The sequence below is a fragment of the Scylla paramamosain genome, chromosome 48 (genome assembly GCF_035594125.1).
Source record: "Scylla paramamosain isolate STU-SP2022 chromosome 48, ASM3559412v1, whole genome shotgun sequence".
Lineage (NCBI taxonomy): Eukaryota > Metazoa > Arthropoda > Malacostraca > Decapoda > Portunidae > Scylla > Scylla paramamosain.
Window position 1 is genome coordinate 3,763,936 of NC_087198.1, and position 21,324 is coordinate 3,785,259.

Below are 21,324 nucleotides of genomic sequence, written 5' to 3' on the forward strand. Positions count from 1 at the left end.
TCTCTCATCAATACAATATTATCCAGTATTTTACTCATCAAACTACTAAGAGTAATCGCTCTGTAATTTTCACTGGTATTAAGATTTGCCCAACGACCTTTAGGAAGCGGTATCATAACCCCTTTCATCATGCTGTGGGGAGAGAAACCGTGCCTCAACATGGCTGAAAACAGTACAGACAAGTGTCCGTATAACACATCACCAGCATGTATGAGATGGTCAGACATCAGGTCACCCTCACCTTCTCCCTTTCCAGGCCTCACTCTCCGCAGTGCTTGACGCACCTCATCAGGCGTAATCAAGAGTATACTTTCATTACTATTTTTCTGACAAGAAATTACACTGTTGATGGCAGATTTTAAGCTATCCATCTCATTTGTATCGTATGAGGTACTGTTGTAAAGCTCTTCAAACTTTCCTTTAAATAAATCAGCTATATCTTTAGGACAATGTTTTCCATCAACTGCCTTAGGCGTTTTTTTCTTCTGTTTTCCCTTGTTTCTTACAGATCTCCAAAACTGTCTACCAGAAGCACTAGCCTGCAAACTCTCAGCTAATTTCTCTGTAGTTATTAACTCTTCTTGCTTTATAACCATCTTGCGTGCTTGGTGATAACATTTACGTGTTGTACGGCGTATTTCGGCAATGAGACCTTGCTGAGGTCGTTCACTGTCTACCCATAACCTGTGCCAAAACAAAGCAGTGCGAAAATAACCCTCAACACAATCATTCCAGCCTGGCACAATTTTCTTAACTCTCCCACAATTTGTCCTTGGTATACACTCTTTACTTGCCTTTATAAGTGCATTGGTGATATGATCATAAAATGCTGCTATTTCCATTTCATGCTGGGTGCACATATTATTTCTACACATTAACATATCTTCCGGTAGGGGAACATTTAACAGATATCCAGTGACTAACTCTTTATACCTTAATATATCCTCAGTATTTGCCTTATGCCAACATATGCGCTCGAAGGTCTCATGCTCAATATTTTCCACATTATAAGAAATAGTAACATCTAAAACACACTTTATAGCTATATGGTCTGATGGATTGTTTACAGAATCAATAGTAGTATAAGTCTGAAGGAAGTTAGATATATTGTCTGATATCAAAAAATGATCTATCAGGGATTTAAAATTATTTCCTTTACTGCAATAAGTATAAGCAACTGTGGATAAGGCATCATTATCACAACAATAAAACCTGTACTCATCGATAAATTTAACAAAGGCCCGTGTCTGGGGCGTAACACGGCTAAAATCAGTATTAAAATCACCACCTACTAATATAAAATCTATATCATTACTAAGACTAAGAACTGCTATATCACTCAGTATATTTACATATTCATTCACATTTTGGTCACTTCTTTGATCATCACAGGGCATATATACACATATCACCAAACCCGTTTGTTCTGGTAAATGAACTCGAACAGCACACAATCGTTTGGATTCATAAGGTACAGGAGTGACACGAAACCGCTTGGAGTCACGCCACAGGATGGCTGCTCCGCCGTGCGGCCTACCCCGCACCAGCCGACCCTCCTCCATGGCGCTGACCCCGTGCACATTCACACCCTCACCCACTCCATAAAACCAATCAAGCTGACTCATAAACAAACCATGCTCCTGGATTAAAAAAAAATCACTTTGATTATAAAGCTCACTTAGGAACGGTGCCCTTAAATCATCTGCATATTCACAATTATATGAAACACACGTTAAATTTCTACTGTCTTCCATTTTCATGAAATTGTACAAAAACATTAATTCCTATTTCTCCACTTTTCAACACAAACGCCTTGAGGCCAAATATCAGGTGACAACACTTTAATTTTGTCTCCCACAGAAACTGATAGCTTATATGATTTAAATATGGAATGTTCATTAGATACTAACTGCAATTCAAAATCATTGATTCCCTTGTCTCTTATATAATCCTTTATAACCTGATCATCAGTGTTACTCACAACTCGCGAGAGAAAAAAATCCCTCCTTGGGGGTGGCGCGCCCTTAAACATGTTACTGGTCGCACTACCCTGCACACGCCGCCTGCCGCCCTGCCTGGGATTTTCCCCTACATGGCGGGGCAGGAATCCTCCTCCAGGCTGTCGAGGGGGGTTTGATTTGACAGGCTTGCCGTTAGGTCCCACTGTTATCCATGGATTACCGTTCCTATGAGCGCCAACCGTTCTTGGAGCGCCGGTACCCCGAAGCGGCAACGCCCCATCTCTTGAGACACTTCCATTCCCAGACGATTAGTAGTAGTAGTAGTAGTGATAATATTAGTAGTAGTATTGTCAACACTTCTTTTCATTATTATTATCATTGTTATTATTATTATTATTATTATTATTATTATTATTATTATTATTATCGTTATTATTATTATTATTATCGTTATTATTATTATTATTATTATTATTATTATTATTATTATTATTATTATTATTATTATTATTACTTTTATTGTCATAATTTTTGGTAATATTATTATTATTTATCATCATTATTGTTTTTGTTGACATCAGTTTTGTTACTATTTTTTTTTTGTCCTTTACCTTCATCATTATATCAGTTCTTTTATTGTTATTATTATTATTATTATTATTATTATTATTATTATTATTATTATTATTATTATTATTATTATTATTATTATTACTACTACTATCATAATTATAATTAGTTATTATTTTTTTCTCTCCTTGATCATTCATGTAGTTGTGATGGAGGTAATGGTTGTGGTAGTGATGGTGGTGGTGGTGGTGGTAACAGTGGCGGTTATGTTACAGTAGAAGTGGTGGTGGTGGTTGTGATAGTAGTGTTCATTTAATAGTAATAATATAGGTGGTGGTGGTGGTGGTGGTGATAGTGGTGGTCATTTAATAGTAATGGTATTGGTGGTGGTGATGATTTGATAGTAATAGTATTGGTGGTGGTGGTGGTCATTTTATAGTAGTAGTGGTGGTAATGGTAGTGGTATTGGTGGTGGTGATGATTTAATAGTAATGGTATTGGTGGTGGTGTTGGTGGCGGTGGTGGTTATTTTATAGCAGTAGTGGTGATAATGGTAGTGGTAGTGGTGGTGGTGGTGGTGGTGATGATTTAATAGTAATGGTATTGGTGGTGGTGTTGGTGGCGGTGGTGGTCATTTTATAGCAGTAGTGGTGGTAATGGTAGTGGTAGTGGTGGTGGTGGTGGTGACACAAGTGGGCAGCAACAGTGTCTGTTTGTCATCACAGAGGGCGTGGCGGGGCGTGCATGAAGACCACCACAACACAGTCTTGTTCCTGCTGGTGGAGGGCAACAAGGCAGACATGGCCAGCATCCCCGAGGTTTATGATGGTCACGCGCTGAGCCAGAATGGCCTGACGCCTCTCCACGCCGCGGCGCTGTGCGGGGCTCCCAGTGATGCTGTGGAGGCTTTGCTGCGACGCGGCGTGAGCCCTCATGTGACCACCCCTGACAACATGACCCCCGCTGACCTGGCACGGCAGCAAGGCCAAGACTCGGTGATTAAGGGACTACAGCGCCACCACTGTGTACAGGTGTGTGTGTGTGTGTGTGTGTGTGTGTGAATTGAATTTATAACTGAATTGAATTGAATTTATTGAGTAAGGTCAGACTTTCTATAAAGTATGGAGCACAGCTCTCCAGCAAAAGAATACAGACACTGTAGATTATATACAGAACGTGCATAATATTACATAAGAAAAGACAAATACATACAAATGAAATACGCTGTAAGCAATGGCAAAAAATTAATATAAAAAAATGTGTATGCATATATAATGATACATACTGTCACTAATTAAGAAATAAAAAAAAAACTATTGAGGTGTTTTGCACACTGTTTATCTAAACAAGCGTAGCACCATCCTCAAAAACAAAGATAATTTCTTTATCACATTTGAACTTATACTTTGCATGAACAAAACATATTTGAATTGTGTTGGCCTATTTATGTAATTTGCTATATACATATTACCTAACCTAACAATTTCCATATCAGTACATTCAAAAAGAACATGAAATTCTTCTCCTTCTACCTCAGCATTACACATGTTACATACCCTATCTTCTCTACTGACACCTTGATACCTACCAACATTTACAGGAAGTCTATTATTACAACTTCTAAATTTAGTCACTAATAATCTGTCACCCTTTGTTAATTGTTCTAAATACTGTTCTCTGCCAAAATCTGTCTTAAACACCCTATAACTGCTACTTAATGATTTTGTTTCTAAATTATGATGCCAAGTTACAAGCCACTGATCTTTCAATCTCTGTTCCATAGCTTTCTTCACCCATCTTGAATTAGGAACATCTTGCAACACCACATACCAGACATTCCACAGTCATTACAAATATTCTTTATACAAGTTTACCATGGAGAACTATGAAGCCCTAACCTATCCAGCTGCAATAGACATTGGTACATTAAATAACACAGTTTAGTATTTTTACCTGAAATTAGCTTAGACCAATAACCTATCATTTTTTTTCTTTATATAAATATCAAGTGGAAATACACCCAGTTCACCATACACCATGTCATTACAAGTATTCTCATGAACATCCAAAACCTGCTTTAAAAATTTCATGTACATATACTCTAACTCCCTAGCAATATGGTAACCCAAAATTTCAGCTGCACAAGTCAATATAGGTAACACCATGGTGGTAAATAATTTGAGTTGTATATCCACTGGCAAGTCAAACTTCCTACACTTACTTATTAATGAGTACATTGCTCTTGTAGGTGTCTCTTTTAGCTCCAGCTCACCTTTGCAAAACCTCCCATTATAATTTAATAATACTCCAAGATACTTATACTCTGTCACTACTTCAATGTTTTTACCACCAAATTCAAGTTCATAGTTAAATTTTGTCTTCCCCTGCTAAACACTACTATTTTTGTTTTGTTACAATTTAGCTTCAATTTCCATTCATTACAATATAAATTCAGAGCAACCAGTGCCTGCTTCATTCCATCCTCACTGTCACACAAAATAATTGTATCATCTGCATACATAATAACAAATAGTTTAAGATACATGTTTAAGAAATCGTCACCAAAATTTACATAACTGCAATTATATTCAATGAATTTACTTTCAATATCATTCACATAAAAAGCAAAAAGCACCGATGATAAATTTTCCCCCTGTCTTACCCCTACATTGCAAACAAAGGTGTCTGAAATCTCCTGGTTAAGCATGACACATGATCTGATATTATTGTACATATTTCTGATTACATTTAGAATTTTCCCTTGCATCTCTTCCTTCACAAGTTTACACCATAAACCTTCACACTGTACCATATCAAAGGCTTTCTTGTAATCAACAAATAAACAAAATAGCTTTCTCTTCTTCCACTTAAATAAATCAATGACACATTTGAAGAAAAAATATATGATCCAGAGTGGAATATCTGTGTCTGAAGCCCGTTTGTGTTTCATTAATGGTAGATAAGGTGTTTGAATAATCATTAAGTCTTTCATTAAGTATGGAGGGGAACAGCTTCCCCATGCAGCTAAGTAAGGTGATGGCCCTGTAATTATTAACATCCTGGATGTCTCCCTTGTTTTTATAGAGTGGCACTATTGTACCCACCAATCATTTAGCTGGCATGACACCAGTATCAAGTACTTTTTAACATATTCATTTAATATCATATCAGATGCTGGGGATTTATTGTTTTTTTTTACTTCTTAATATTTTTAACTACCTCTCCTTCACTTATAGGATCATTAAGTACTGATAAAATTTCAGCATCCGCACAGTCTTCATCATTTGTAATATTCACATCACTATTGTCAGCATTTTCATCACCCGCTAGCTGCTTAAAATGCTCATAGAATTCATTTAGTGTTATGGGGATCTGATAAGTTCTTTTCTGACTAATTAAAATTTTCCAATATGCTTTAGGGTCATCACTCTTATATTTTCTAAGTTTCTTTATTAAGTTATCCCTCTCCTTATTCTTCACTCTTTTTAGATTTGCTTTATTTTTCCTGCTTTTCTCAATCATGTTGTTAAAATTTACACTACTTCTATGCAAATGAAACCTCTGTCTAGCTTTGTGGTATTCCTTTCTAGATGGCCAGCACTCTTTATCATATCCCACTGAGGTGGCATTATTGGACTTTTTCATGAATGATCTTTTCTTATATGGTGGAAAAGTTGCAAGTGCCACCTCAATCAGTATTTGTTTTAAATCTAGATTAATAGCATCCATGGGTAATTCATCCACTTTTGCAATCAGTTCATTTATCTTAGTTTCATCAATATTACTCACACATAAAAATTGTTTTTCAACATTCCATTTACTTTGCCTTACACCTGATTGTCTTGATTCCTTTGCCTCTCGGTTTACAACAGGCACCGTACTTTGCATCTCACATTTGATCCTTGCATGTAGTCCACAGTGTACATCAGACCACAAAGGTTCATAATCTAATACTTTAAGAACTACAACATATTTCACAATCAATGGTGATCCTAAAAAGTAGTCAATAGTTGTATTGTTTGCCAATGCTGCAGTCCTCCCATAACCTTCCATTCAATATATAAACTTGATCATTCTTACAAACATCCAACAACTTTTTCTCATATGAATTCCTATCTGGGGTTAAGTCCTGGTTTGCTCTAGTCTCAGTTATTCCAAAATTAGTTAAACTTACAGACACAGGGTCCTCAGCAGCCTCAGAAGGAACATCACACATAGTGAGAGTGTGAGCATTAAAATCACCACAAAGCACATGCAATGCACAAAATCATCACATGAGTAAGTAAGCAAAAAATCATCCAGCTCGTCATAGTGCTCTTCATTACCACATCTAGAGTGTGAGGGGGGAATGTAAACACAGCTTATTACCAGTTCCCTACCAAAATTTACACTACTTCTATCAACTTTAACTGAAAGTAAAGAATCATAAGTGTTACTAATATGCCTCCACTTAAAACTAGCATTTTTCTTGATGGCCATGAGCAAACCCCCAGATTTAAACCTGCTTAATTTGCTTCTGTCCTTAAAGACAATGTCAAAGCCGATATTTTCCATATTGTTTTTTACATTAATTACATCAGTATCATCACACTTAGTTTCACATCAACAAATCACACCATAATCTTTAATAAAGTTAACAAAATTCATAGATAAAAACTTTGACGTGATACCGCAGACATTAAGAGACGACACATTAATATAATCCAGGGGAGGAACAAACTGAACAGAGTTAATATTACTTACACTAACACTATTATCATGCCCAAGTATGTGCTGTGCCCCAGCAGGGCCATCCTAGGCCCTTGTTAAGTGATCTAGATTTAACCTTTTCCAATCAGGAGCAGATATAACAACCTTTTCTAAGTCATCAGGACAGTTTATAACTACAGGTCTACCCCCACTGTGCAACTATACAAGAATGCTCCCCTCCCTTGTGGACACATTTTTCACTGTTTCTTGCCCTTTAACCATATTCAACATTTTAACCCTTAAGGAGGTCATGTCATCATTTATATACACTTTTCTTTGCCTACCTTTCAGTTTTTTTTTTTTTTTTTTCTTATTTTGCATAATTTCATTTCTTTTCTTTCGGTGGCAAAACCTCACAATCACTGGCCTACCTCCTTCCCTGGGCCTCCGCAAATGGTAAACAACAGAAATGTCATCCTGCTCAATTTTCACTCCAATAGTGTCAGCATGTTCTATAACTTTAGCTTCCAGCACCTCCTCACTTTCGTCCTCTTCTTCCTCTCATCCAGAAATACGTAAGTTCTCTCTTCGGGAGTACTGCTCCATCTTGTCGTGTTCATACTTGAGCAGGAGGCAATTCCTCAGCATTACTGCGATCTTGTTTTCTAATTTATCACTGAATTCCTTGAAAGCAGTAGATACAGTAGATACACAGCGACCGAAATTATGCTGCCAGGCTGGACAGCATAACAACTGCATCCTTAATCGTCTGCTTTCCCTTCCATCATTGCTGCTGGTTATATTAGCAAGCTCGTTTTCTACCTTTGTCTTCACTAATTCTTCAGGTTCAGACCCAATGAAGTGTGCCATTCTTGTGTGGAGTTCAGCAATAGAATTTCTTTACATGCATAAGTCAGTGAGGTGGTACAATATATACATGGCAAAACACACCACCTTGTTTACCTTCTGTGGCTCACACAACAGTACAGGGAAGACTTGATAATACCTTCAGTACTGGCAGTAGAAATGTTACTCAGGCCCTGTGGCACGTCACATCAGTGGTCAGGTACTCAGAAGTTCATTTGAAAGCAGTAGTAGCTCCCAGGTTAGAGTCGTATCGGAGAAACTCCCTCAAAATATAGAGGTGTGTGTGTGTGTGTGTGTGTGTGTGTGAGCTTATTACATTTATCATTTTTCTAACATTAACCAATATGAATGTGATGCAAAATGTTTTTGTTTACAACATTTTGCATCCTTTACCAAGATGTATTTCTTTCTTCACATTTGTGTTTGTAAATTCATGTTAAACAAATGAAGTATTGCTTAATTTCAAGAGGTGCTTATAGATATTAATGAGGTGGTAAGCCTGCAGGTAATGGTTATGCTATAAGCTTGGTAACCCGTTTTGTTGAGCGAGCTGTGATGCAGTGCAAATATTTCAGCAGTTGGTGTGCACACTTCTCAAAGAGAGGGCAAAAACATTGAACGTGGCGGACACGTGACCGTCACCAAGGAAACAACACAGTGGCTAGCTGAACACTAACTCACTAATTCAGAACACAAACTGTATTTCATCCTGTACTAGCTGCAAGCCAACAGGAAAGCATCAGACAGCATCTCTAGGCTGCACGAGTGCACGGGGACCGTCCTGGTTGCAAGGAAGCAGGGTGAAGCACCAGACCTCTCATTCCTCGGTATTTTTTCAAGCTGTCTTCTTCGGCGACAATTTGTTCCCCGTGAAGGCAGCTTGTTGAAACATTCAGGAAATGAAACACCTCTATCTTCACCCTGCTCTTTCTCTCCCCCACAATCCCTATCCAGTGCTGCTTTTCACCGGAAAATAACAAACAGATAAATAAAAAGAATTAATAATAATAATAATGATAATAATAATAATAATAATAATAATAATAATAATAATAATAATAATAATGATAACTTAAGGGTTTTGGTTCAAATGGCTCTCAAATAGCTCTGGTGTAGCTGAGGGCACCCTTGGTTCACCGAGGGCATCAGCAGGGCCAAGGGGACGATTGTGGTTCCCCTGAATCTCCACAGAGCAAGCAAATTCACTCCTCAGCTTGTCATTGGGCCTACTGTGGACAGTCCTCATGGTCACATCCGTGGACACCCTGCGGCTGTCAGGTGAACACCGGTAATGCTTTGCGTCGGTGTGGCCAGTGCAAAATGCACGCCTGACTGCCCAGCCGCTCAGTTTAAGCAGCACCTCGCCAGCACGGGCAGTGTTGCAGTCTGGTGGTAGACTGATAAGTGTTCTTGAAAGCACTCACAGGTGTCACAAAATCAGTCTTGTATTTACACTGAGTGCATCAGATCCTACTTGAAGGCAAGCACTCATCAAAAATGTAAACATGCAATTCACAGGGAGACCAGCAAACAAAAGTGCACAACTCACATCATCCCAACACTTGAAAAAATGAGCACGATGTGATTCTTTAAACGATCGGCTGTTTAGTCCTGCTCCTGACGACGAGTCTTGAGCCACGTGCTGACTGGCGGCAGCGTGGAGGGGCTGGGAGGTGAACGCGACGTGTTCCCCGAGCCGAGCTCTGCTAAAGGCCCCAAGAGACTCTCTGAAGGGTTTTAACCTAAGCTAACCTAGCCTACCCTAAGCCACCTATCCTAAGCAGGCATAACCTAACCTAACCAACCCGTGCCTGAGGAGGATGAATTGCTACAGTGCGACCAAACCGCAAACTACAAAACTGTGATGTCCGTTATTGATTGTTTATGTTATGGACGATTTTGAGCACAAAACACAGTGGAATCACTTCACTCTGCAGCCTCTTCTTCTCTCGTCCCCCGGCGACCTTGGGGACTCGTTGGGAAGAGGGGTTTATGGGCGGGGAACGCGGAAGTGCTCGTTGTTTGTACTTGAATGGAGACGAGAGCTTAAAATAAGGCAATCCTAACCTGACCTTATCTGACCTGACCTGACCTATCCTAACATAACCTGATCTAACCTAACCTAACCACTTTCCACTTCCTGGCCAACCCTTTAGCCATGAACACAAGTGCATGGTTTGCCTGCTTCATACTCTTGCCACGGTCTCCAAAATCCTTCGTACCAATGATGGAATCGGAGGCCGGGTCAAAATGGAGAGATTCTCTGACGGTCACTGCATCAAATGCATGCCACAGAGTCTCTCCCTTCGACGTGGTGTCTGCTCTTCCTCAGGACTGTGAGTTTGTTTGCTCCAGCCTGCTTGGATGGAAGTTTGCCTTAGCCAAAGGTGAAGATTGGAACTGCTGGGGAGTGAAAAAGTAGAGCTTTAAAACCTACACGCCTTAGGACTATGGTAACGCAAGGCCAGAGCAAACCTCCTCCCTTGTCCCCCATATCTTCTGCCCTTCTTATTTCCTAAGCCATTAATTACCTGTCCTCTGATAAACTCCTGCACTTCAGGGCTTGCATATGGAGAAATGGAGTTTTCAGCTGCTGTGGACTCTTCAGGGTCTGCTACCTCAATCCCTTCGCTTGCTTTCTGAGCTCGCTGATGATGTCCTGCGGCAACCTGATTGTTATACACCCTGAAAACATTTCATAAGTATTTTAGCTGTTTTGTTGATAATTATCATAACTTCAAAAACTCCAATTTGTCTTTCATATACCAGATTCACATTTGTAGCTGCCTCTGCAAAGTGGTGTTTTCACACAAAACAAAACAAAAAGCTATAACAACGGTTCAAAGACAAACGCGAACTGACGCAGAAAACTCGATAAAGTATACAATTATAGCACTCACAACATTGTGAAGCAAATAACAGCAGTCACCAGGCTTGGGGCGAGGCTGTGGTGGTGTCTGGACTGCTCCCCCAAGCTGCTGCTCAGTGATGGGGCACTGTGCGGGCACCTGACGAGGGACGCCACCTGCCGGACAGGCAATGCGTCAGTCACGGTGGCTTTCGAGTGTGTACATTCACACGGTGTACACTTGCCTCGGGAGAGCCCACACTGTCACCTGACTGTTGAGGGCTTTATGAGAGACCACAGTTTTCATCTAGCCTGGCTAGTTGCAGCTGCAAGTAATGGCTCAACACTGCCTCAAACTACCAGGTCTTTTGTCTCTGGCGACAGAAGCTTGCATTCCAACCACTAGCACATGTACATGGGTGTGGCAGACACATAAATTGGTGGTGTGTGCACCATCTGCAGGCAAAGTGTCTCATGGAGGCGACACCAGTATCACCATTTGTAGGAACAGGACAAACCATGATTTACTTCATGAAAATAAAACATTGAAATGTAATGACAACACAAATTCAAAAGAAACTCTACTGTTATCAATATAGTAATAAGCAAAAGTTACTCAAACAGACATACTGCATTAAACAATAAATGAAAATATATATCAAGGTATTCTGCATGAATGAGCCTTTGTCACACAAACAGCTACACACACACACACACACACACACACACACACACACACACACACACACAGGCCATAACAATGCACACTGACACATCGCCACAGCCACCAGTGAGCACTTATGTCGCCACCAAGCGAAACTTTCTTAAAACCGTGACAACATTATTATTATATTATTACATCACATTATATTATGTAGCTTTCATTGCGATACCATCAGCACCATGGCTTCCCTTCTCTCTCCGGCAGAGCTACAAGCTTCCTGAAGAACTGCATGAGGAGCTGCTCTCAACAGTCAGTCGCCGGGACGACGTGCAGGCGGTGTCCACCCTCATATGTAAGGGCGCGCCCATAGAGCTCCTGGGTGGCCTTTCTGTCCTCAGACTGGCTGTCACCACCGACCGCATTAACACCGTCAGCCTGCTGCTGGCTAGCGGTGCACCGCTGCCTGCCAGCCTGCTGCAGGAGGCTTGGCAGAGCCCCGACGTGACTCACAGGGTGCTGGCCACCCTCACCAGCGTGAGTACCTTCCCTTCCCTGTCTCACAGAACTACCTCACTGTAAAGGTGAGGACGAGCACCGGTACTGGACCCAAGTCTCAGCGGTGGCTCCTTTGCAGAGTGGAAAGTGTTTGAACAACTTGGATGAGTTATAGGTCTGTTGGTTGTAGAGGACGAGCCTTTGTGTTTCAGTGCCGTCAGTTTCAGGTTTTAGTGGTGCACATGACAGACCTGTCTGTCACCAAACCTGTCCAACATTACAGGTCATGCAACAGAATCTTGTCATTTCATAAAAGGACACTTCAGTGTAATGTTTAGAACAAGCAATGAAGTAGATCTCATAATACTTGAATCCATGTTAATTCATCATTATAATCCTAAAAGTAATTGTAATAATGCTTGTCAAACCTAATATTTGATTATAATTCATCATTATAATCCTAAAAGTAATTGTAATAATGCTTGTCAAACCTAATATTTGGAATAATTCTTTGTATTTTTCCTTTTTTTTGGGACAAGGTAAGGTTGTATTTGTACATGCACTTTTAGATTTGTGACACTTAATGACACTTCTGCATAGCTGCCCTAAATCTCTCTCTCTCTCTCTCTCTCTCTCTGCGCACGGTGCTTACCTGATGTGGTGACCATCCTCTCCTCACAGGCCTACTGCTGCCGGCTGCGTGCAGAGCAGCGTCGCCTGGAAAAGGTCAGCAGCGCCCTTGTCGAGGGCATCGACAATCTAGTGACAACCATCGAGGGAAATACTCCCTGGCAGGCAGCCTGGCGATGGGGAAAGGAGACTGACTGGCCAGCACTGAGCGACCTCCTGGCAAAGGCAGCGGCTGCCAACTGCCCCGTGACTGCCGCCTTCCTGCATAGGGCAGGAGGGTGGACAGTCTTTAATGGAGCCTCTGGTGGCACTGCCCTCCACGCTGCCCTGGAGGCTGGCCACAAAGGCATGGCCGAGCTGCTGATCAGGGACCTTGGGGGCTGCCCGTACGTGCCGGACACACATGGTCGCCTTGCGGTGCACATGATGCCTCACGAGGAGCAACAGAGGCTGGAGCAGGTGAGGCTGCTTGCCTGTGTACTCTTTTGGATGGCGGCATGAACTCACTTCACCAGCTGATCAAAACTTCAGCACCTGTCGCGCTTATTTCGTCTGCTACGCCTCCTTGGTCACACTCCTGTAATAATCCTGACACACGCATACACTATATGGAATTTGTCACCTAACAAAATATTGCAAAATATTGAAATAACATGACCGTTTCCATCAGAGTGCTGGATTTGGTTATGCTAAGTTTACCTTAATATTTAGCTCACTAAGTTCATTGCTGATTCTTTCGTTGCATAGATTATGATTTAAAAAATCATAATTTCACCCAGAAATAAAGTAACTATCTCATAAATAGTAGGCTAGGATGATTTACATTCAACCCGAAATATTTCTATGTAACAAATGTGTGTACAGCAACGAGGGACAGAGAAAAAGATGACTCATTAAGTGGGTGGCTGGCACAGCAGTTTGGTGAATGTCAGACAGACATTGAAAGGGAGGAATTTAAGTCACAAGAAGTCACCATAATAATGGATATGGCGTGCTGAAGGCACAGCTGATGTATTTTCACACCTTCCTCCTTTTTAGTGGTGGCGTGGTTAATTCTTTGGTCAAGAACTGACTCGCCTTATCTAATGAGGCCGCTCCGGCATACCAGCGTTACCGAATCGGCGCTTTTCGTTTTGTTATGATAGAGTCACCAGGTTGGGGATTACCGAAGCCATGAAAACACCAGCTGTGAAAGTGGCTGGAGGTGTCACCAGGCTGGTAAGGCTTTCATTTGGGACTGTTACCAAGCGACTGTGAAATTGGCCCTTTGGTATTTCTGCCTTGTCTAATGAGTCCCTCAATGCCGCAGCAATGGGTCGCTAAGCTCACCCGTGCACTCCTGCAGTGCTCTAGGATGATGTCATCTGGCCCTGGAGATTTAGTCATTTTATGTTTATCTGTCTGTTTAATGATGCTGTCCTTGCTTATGGCGATATAGACAGATGGGGGAATTGAGTTTTTGTGGCACTGAACAATACTAAGTTTGCTTTGACCCAGTCAGAAAATTCAGAAACGAGAAACCTGCCCCGCATAGATGACGCGTTTGACAACGCTTCAGAAGTGTGTGGAATATTGTACAAGACAACACATTGTTTAACAATAAAGTCACTTATTAGTGTGTGCTGTGCCATATGCTGTCCTCCTCTGCTTTGCTGTGTTCCCATCTGGGCCAGCACATGGCCGTCATTTATCAAAGAGTTATCGTGATAAAAATAAATAAATAAATAAATAAATAAATCAGAGGTATGCTTTCCCTGGGAAAATTGTAGTCCGCAGCTAAAGTTGCTTCATTAATGACATTGTTTAATTTCTCATCGATAGACAAATCACTTTCATTGTTCTTGATTTATAAAACTCTCACAAAGCACACAGGAAATGAAGTGCCTCTGCTACTGGATGGTGTTCGCCAAAGTAGAAGCATCAACGTGGATTTTATGTAGCCACAGCTTGGAGCATCCTCTTACCAAAACAGCACGCTGTGTTTTGAACCAAACGTTTTCAGTAGTCTACCTTTGCACAACAAACTTCTTATTCATATCATGAATATTATGCAGCTCAATTATGGTATTATATTTTATTACTATTACTTACTATTTGATTCTACTAGTTGACCAATTAAGCTACTTGTATTTTTTAATCTTGCCTAATAAACAACTCCAATCAGGCAGACAAATGCTAATATACGTATGTAATCCTCGATTTCTATCATCATTTCTAACATATCTATGTGTACGCAGCAATAAAGGGTTATTTACTTGTTCATATATTCACCGCTCTCTTTCTCTTTGCACACAGAAGCTCTTTATGATGGAGCGTGAAAAACTGAAGGATATGGAGCTTCGCTTGAAGGCAGATCACGAGAAGACCGCAGCACGGACAGCGCTGTGTATACAGGAGGATCTCTTTGAGAGCCACAAGAAGGGCGAGGGTAAGAAGGTCTCCTTACCTGATGGCCACGCTGCCCTGCTGCTGGCCTCGCGCAAAGGTCTCCTGCAGCTGACTCATCTTATGCTGCAAGAGGGTCACTTCCCCGTGGACGAGGTGCTGGACCACACCTGCGGCACCACCGCCCTCCACCAGGCGGCCTCGCACGGCCAGGACGGCTGCGTGGCGCTGCTGCTGAGCGCTGGCGCCAACCCACAGCAGCGTGACACGTATGGCCAGACGCCCCCTCACCTGGCCGCCATGTTTGGCAACAAAAGTACTTTTGAACTCCTGGCACACCAAGTGACGCAGGACCCTCCTTGCCGCGCGGGCACCACGGGCACACAGGTGAGAGAAAATTTTAAAGTTTTTCACAATATGTATTATAGTTTTAAACAAAATTCATTAGACCCAATCAACCGACGTGACCCGGAAAGCGTCATAAGAAATCTTGTGAGATCCATAAGTCTGCAAGAGCTGCAGGAGAAGGCTCAGCGGGTGGCTGTGGATCTATCAAAGGGCGAGGCCCTTGAGGTAAAGGAGGCGGTGATGGCAGAAATAAGCATAATCATGAATAAGGTGTCAGCCGCTGATGCCACGTACCGCGGCGACCTGAGGCTGGCGGGCAGTTCTCAGGACGGGTCTAAGCTTTACGCCCCTGACGAATTTGATATAAACCTCGTGATTCACAAGGATGACGTAGGAATAACTGTTAGCGAGAGAGGGAAGGAGGAAGCCCCGCTGAAGGGCAGGTTACAGATTTGTGTGAAGACTGACAATCCCCACCTTGAGGGTAATAGATTTATGGCCAGTTTGTACGAGGAGGTGCACCGGTGCCTCGCTGGCCACACCCTGCAGGACAAAAGACTGAGCCTGGTGCCGCCGGGCCTGACCAGCACGCAAGTGGGCGTGGGACTCTCTCTGGCCTGGCAGGGGCGAGAGTATCCACTGTTGCTGGTCGGCGTGGACCTGGTGCCAGTGCTTGAGGTGCCATGGCTGGAGCAAGTTTGCAGACCGCTCCTCACTCCTGAGGACACCACCACCATGCAGCTCAGTAATGCTGCTGATGGAACATGGCGCTGCAGCTTTGCCTTGACAGAGGCTGAGGTGCTGGGGACGTTGACGCCCGCAGAGCGCCAGGTGCAGCTGATGGGAAAAGTACTTCTTTCCCGCCTCAAGCCCGAGCGCTGGATGCCTCGGCACAAAAAGAGCTTTTTCAAATGGTTCGCCACACGGGAGTGGAACATCGCGGTGCCAAGCGGGTTCTGTTTCAAGAACGCCCTCCTGCGGTGGCTGGAGCACAGGCGGTCGAGGGAGGTAGAGCTTGGGGCTGGACAGGAGGGGGACCCCGCCAGATGGGTGGTGGAGGTGTTCAGATTGATGTGTGCGAACCCAGAAGAGACACGAGAGAACCTGACAACTCAAAACAGCTCCGCCTACTTTGGAGGAGACTGTGAGGGGCGGAAGCCTGGGGACGGGGCGCCCATCATCGTGCAGTGCCTGGAGGAGGACCTCTGCCAAGACAACCAGGCGGCGGCGACGAAAGTATTAGATGCAGAAGATGCAGACCATTGTAATCATTAGCTGTGAGCTGCGCCACGCGTTGGAAGACCTCCTACCCGCCCCCCACACACAAACACACACAGGAACGCCAGTGCTTGGTGCTCGATTTTCATATTCAGAAGTTTATATAGCCAATTAGTTGTGGAGTCGATATAAAGAAGAATATATATTTTCATGTCGCGAGCCTAGTGAGAGAAGATACTCTGTTAATAGGGTCTCTCATCTGTGTGCACTTGTTGGCCCCTGTAATACCGCAGGTTGAGTAATGTGATGGTGCAAGCTGAGGTAATGCCACCTTTGGCCAGTAAGTACAGCAGGGCAAGATAATAGTCAACTTGCATGTTGTATGGTGAAACAGGCTCTACATGGATTCATGGAGGATAGGCCTAGAAGTGTTTGATATTCATTTGCAAACGGCAGTGCCATTAGGACATGAAATATTTAGTACAGGTTTATTAAGACAATGTCTGGTCTGGGTGTAAATAAAGCACTTCGGCTTGACAAGATGATGACAAATAAGTTATCAAATCAAGATGGAATGTCACATTTGTAGCACCAAGTACCAAATGCAGATGGTAATTGGTTAAAACAAACTGTTAAGGTAAGGACTTGTGCTATTGATAGGCAGAGATTGTCTGAACAAACTTATAACAGGCCAGCATGTCTTAATTATAAGATGGTGACAATGCAAGGAAAATTACACAAGTATTTATCTGTTCTCCTTAAACAACACTCACGTGCCGTAAGTGTGTTCAAGTGTGCAAATCATCAGCTGCCATTGTAAGTGGTAGTGAAGGAATGCAAGTGTACAAAAGTGAATCTGTTCTTTAGGTGATCTTAATGGTGCAGATGAAACTCACTCTTCATTCAAATTGACTTTTTTTTTTTTTTAACAAATAGCTGAAAAAAATATGTCAAGAAATATTGCTTCACTAATGTAAATGCAACAAAAATAGGGGAATTCCTTGGAGCGAGAAACGTGACTGTCTTATTAAGTAGTGTTAAGTTCATCCAAGATATAACTTGTTATTTAAAAAAAAACTTATAAGAAGTAATTGTTAGCAGATAAGTGACGTCTGTATTTGGTGTGTACAGTATAACAATTTGTACTCTCATACCCCGCCTGAGGTCGCTTTCAAACCTTTCAAGCACACTTCTCATATTTGCAAACTTATACACGTAAATTAACCATTGCCTTGTATTTTTTTCATGAACACAAAACTATTCCTCTCTGTATTATGGAAAGTGATGTGTCAGTAAATCAAACACAAAAACTCATGTCTTTATTTCAAGCCTTATGAATCATTTTGTTACTTATATTTATATATATATATATATATATATATAGAGAGAGAGAGAGAGAGAGAGAGAGAGAGAGAGAGAGAGAGAGAGAGAGAGAGAGAGAGAGAGAGAGAGAGAGAGAGGGCAATCTCACAGTACAGTGTCATGTTGAATCCAGTGTGTACCAATGAGTTCTCCGTCATTAAATGAGGCACCCTCGTCCCCGTGTGTTTTTTTGGCACACATATCAACATATCAACGACTTGCCACAGCCTCCAATCTGCCAGAATCACCACTTCACTCTGGTTCTCCACGCTGCCAACACTCCAAGCAGCTTCATGGACTGGGCAGGTTACAAGCATCATCACTCCGTCAACTCCACAACAACACAGGTGACTACTAGTAGTCAGCACAGAACCACTGGTGGGTGGGTCGCCATCACTGGTCACACACACTGCCACCAAAACACTCTTACAATAAGTGGTGGCAAACATCTTTCATACAAGTGGTCACACAAACACAACTGATGCAGTAATATTATCATTGTCTTATTCCTGTTATGGTCATTATAAGTATTACCATTAATACTATTACCATTATTGATTTTATTATTATTATCAATATTATTATTATTATTATTATTATTATTATTATTATTACATTTATTATTATTACCATTGCATCATCATCATCATCATCATTGTTGTCATAGGTTGCGGAAAACAGGCGGGAGAAGAAGGCTGCAGACAGGTTAGGCTTCCAAAGCAAAGCGAAACAAAACAACAATGAGGCAGCAAAATAATAAAAAGAAATAGTAATAATGAAAGAATAAAAGAAAAAGAACCTGAAGTATAGCGAGGAAGTGGAACAAGTCAGGAGGGAAGAGAAGTGGAGGGTCGAGGCACAGCTGACGAGGTGGAGGCAGGCGTCACGGCGCTCCTGAGGCACAGCAAAGGAAAGTGTACATAGAGGCAGTGGAACGGGAGGGGGGGAGGGGCAGGGAAAGGCTGGGAGGGTACCATGCTATGTTAATGTATGCTGGTAAACAAGAGTACTGTAACTGTTGTTGCTGTTGTTGTTGTTGTTGTTGTTGTTGTTGTTGTTGTCGTTGTTGTTGTTGTTGTTGTTGTTGTTGGTGTGAGGGTCATTATTATTGTCATCATTACCAGTGTTATTATTGTGGTTGTTGTGGTTGTGGTGGTAGGTCTTAATGAAGTGCATTGTAATGTTCCAGCCTCCCCATTACCTGCTCATGAACAACCATCTCCATTGTCTTTTCTTTCATCCAAGTATTTCCTGACAAATGCAATATTTTCGAGATGGCACCTCCTGCTGCCCTCAACACCTGCTTTATCTCATCTTTCAGTGATAAATTGCACTCTGTTATCACACCGAAAGGCGGGTTCACACTTGCCAATTCGCTGCTGAATTGCCAGCCGCCGCAAGCCGCGATAGCCCGCCGGTGGAAATTTTGGTGCCTGGCGGCTGAATTGCCAGCCACGCCAACAACACCGACAGGTTGGGCTTGTCCAGCCGCGCGCTAATCTGTTTACCTCAGGTCCTCGGGGGAGTTGTGCATGGTGTGGCGTCCTGAGGCACAAAAGTTGATGTTGGAGCTAATGACGAACCAACAACGTCATCACTGGGACCCAAGACTCTCTCTCTCTCTCTCTCTCTCTCTCTCTCTCTCTCTCTCTCTCTCTCTCTCTCTCTCTCTCTCTCTCTCTCTCTCTCTAAAAGAGTAGTATCGCTGCAGAAGGGGCCAAGTTGTCAGTAATTACCGATCGGTGTTCCTAAGCTGTTGTTAGATAACGCAGCGTCAGTGTGAGGCGTTCACCAGGAGTCACTGCATCCCTCACGTGGGCATCCTCCTTCTTGATAGGCGAGTCACAAGCCGCAGGAGACCACGGTACTGCTCCTTGTTGAGGCCTATCCACTGCCTCATGGTGGCTGGGTCTTGCAGGCTCGGCTCAGGCAAAATAGCGTGGCAGACGCGCCTTCCTTCTCTTCTATTCAGCCAGGGACGTGTGTACAGGCGCCTCCTGTTCCGTTATATCTTCCACTACGCCAAAAGAAATACAATTATCACCGACATTGTTGCTGGAGGAAGAGATCTTGCTGAGTTGGCAAGTTTTTGCCTGCCTTCTTTACTGCCGTGGCTGGCAGTAATCTTTCGGCTGAACACATCCAGCCTCTTGAGGTCGTCATTCTTCACAACAATCAAACATTCGCTTTTACCTTCATTCGCCTTCACCTGATTAGAATTTGTTCCTTTTGCACACACCTTCCTTACTTCTGCTCAGCTTGGTCTCTGTATTTCTCACGTCAATCATCGACCAAGAAAACTGAGAGTATCATGTCCTGGTTCAATACTTTCTTCCTTCTCTCACCACGTTAACCAGTATTCTCAGTCATTCACCACTGTTCTGTTCACCTCCCCAATGCAAGAGTTAACCAGTATTCTCAGTCATTCACCACTGTTCTGTCCACCTCCCCAATGCAACACTTAACCAGTATTCTCAGTCATTCACTCCTGTTCTGTCCACCTCCCCAATGCAAGAGTTAACCAATATTCTTAGTCATTCCTCCCTTTCTCTGGTAAACTCTGGAACTCCCAGCCTGCTTCTGTATTTCCTCCTTCCTGTGACTTGAACTCTTTCAGGAGGGAGGCTTCAACACACTTCTCCTTCAATTTTTGACTACCGCTTCTGTCTCTATTCGGGGACCGGCACTTCAGTGGGCATTTTTTGTTGATTTATTGTTTTTATATAATATTGTTGCCCTTGGCCGGTGCACAGATCAAGGAAGCTCCACCCGTGGCCTGTCACCTCCAGCCTTGCTCCACGAGGCGCCGCGCCACCCGCCGCCTACCTCACCAACTCTTGACAGCTGGTGCCAGTGCTGATGAAGCGTTGCCTCACCAACACGGAAAGCAGTGAACAGGTTACTTTTCCAAGGTGTGTCATTAATGAAGTCCATGCATCAGTGTATGTAGGTGGAAAGCTGACAGGTGACAGCATGGCCCACTAACAGACACAGACTGTGGAGTTCCACCTACTCTCAAAAGGCTGTGTTACCTGAAGCTACAGGTTTTCAAGGGAGCTTTTACGACTTGAGTGACAGGTTAACAACATTTCTACATTGTCGACAGGAGAAACGCCCTTGAGAACCCGCCGAGTCACCTCTCTGGCCTTTAAAAACAGTGGTGTTGAGAGGACAGTGTTCAACAAAGAGGCAGCACCACACGTGTAGTGGGCTTGGTGATTCAGTTCACTCAGCACTTCCTCACACGCCTCCACACACCGGATACACAGCCGAGCCTTACACTACAA

General features: G+C 42.7%; 1 protein-coding gene across 6 annotated transcripts in view; it reads left to right on the top strand.

Annotated features, from left to right (window-relative positions):
* The window catches only part of LOC135095300 (ankyrin-1-like), a 41,599-nt gene extending 23,614 nt beyond the window's left edge, over positions 1-17,985 (top strand). For all 6 annotated transcript variants that reach the window (XM_063996061.1, XM_063996060.1, XM_063996062.1 and 3 more), the window contains 4 exons: positions 3,257-3,562; positions 11,864-12,133; positions 12,776-13,183; positions 15,020-17,985. In XM_063996061.1, the coding sequence (XP_063852131.1) occupies positions 3,257-3,562; positions 11,864-12,133; positions 12,776-13,183; positions 15,020-16,732 (2,697 nt within the window). In that variant the 3' untranslated portion in view covers positions 16,733-17,985. The remainder of the gene's footprint in view (positions 1-3,256; positions 3,563-11,863; positions 12,134-12,775; positions 13,184-15,019) is intronic.
* Positions 17,986-21,324: the final 3,339 nt, after the last annotated feature.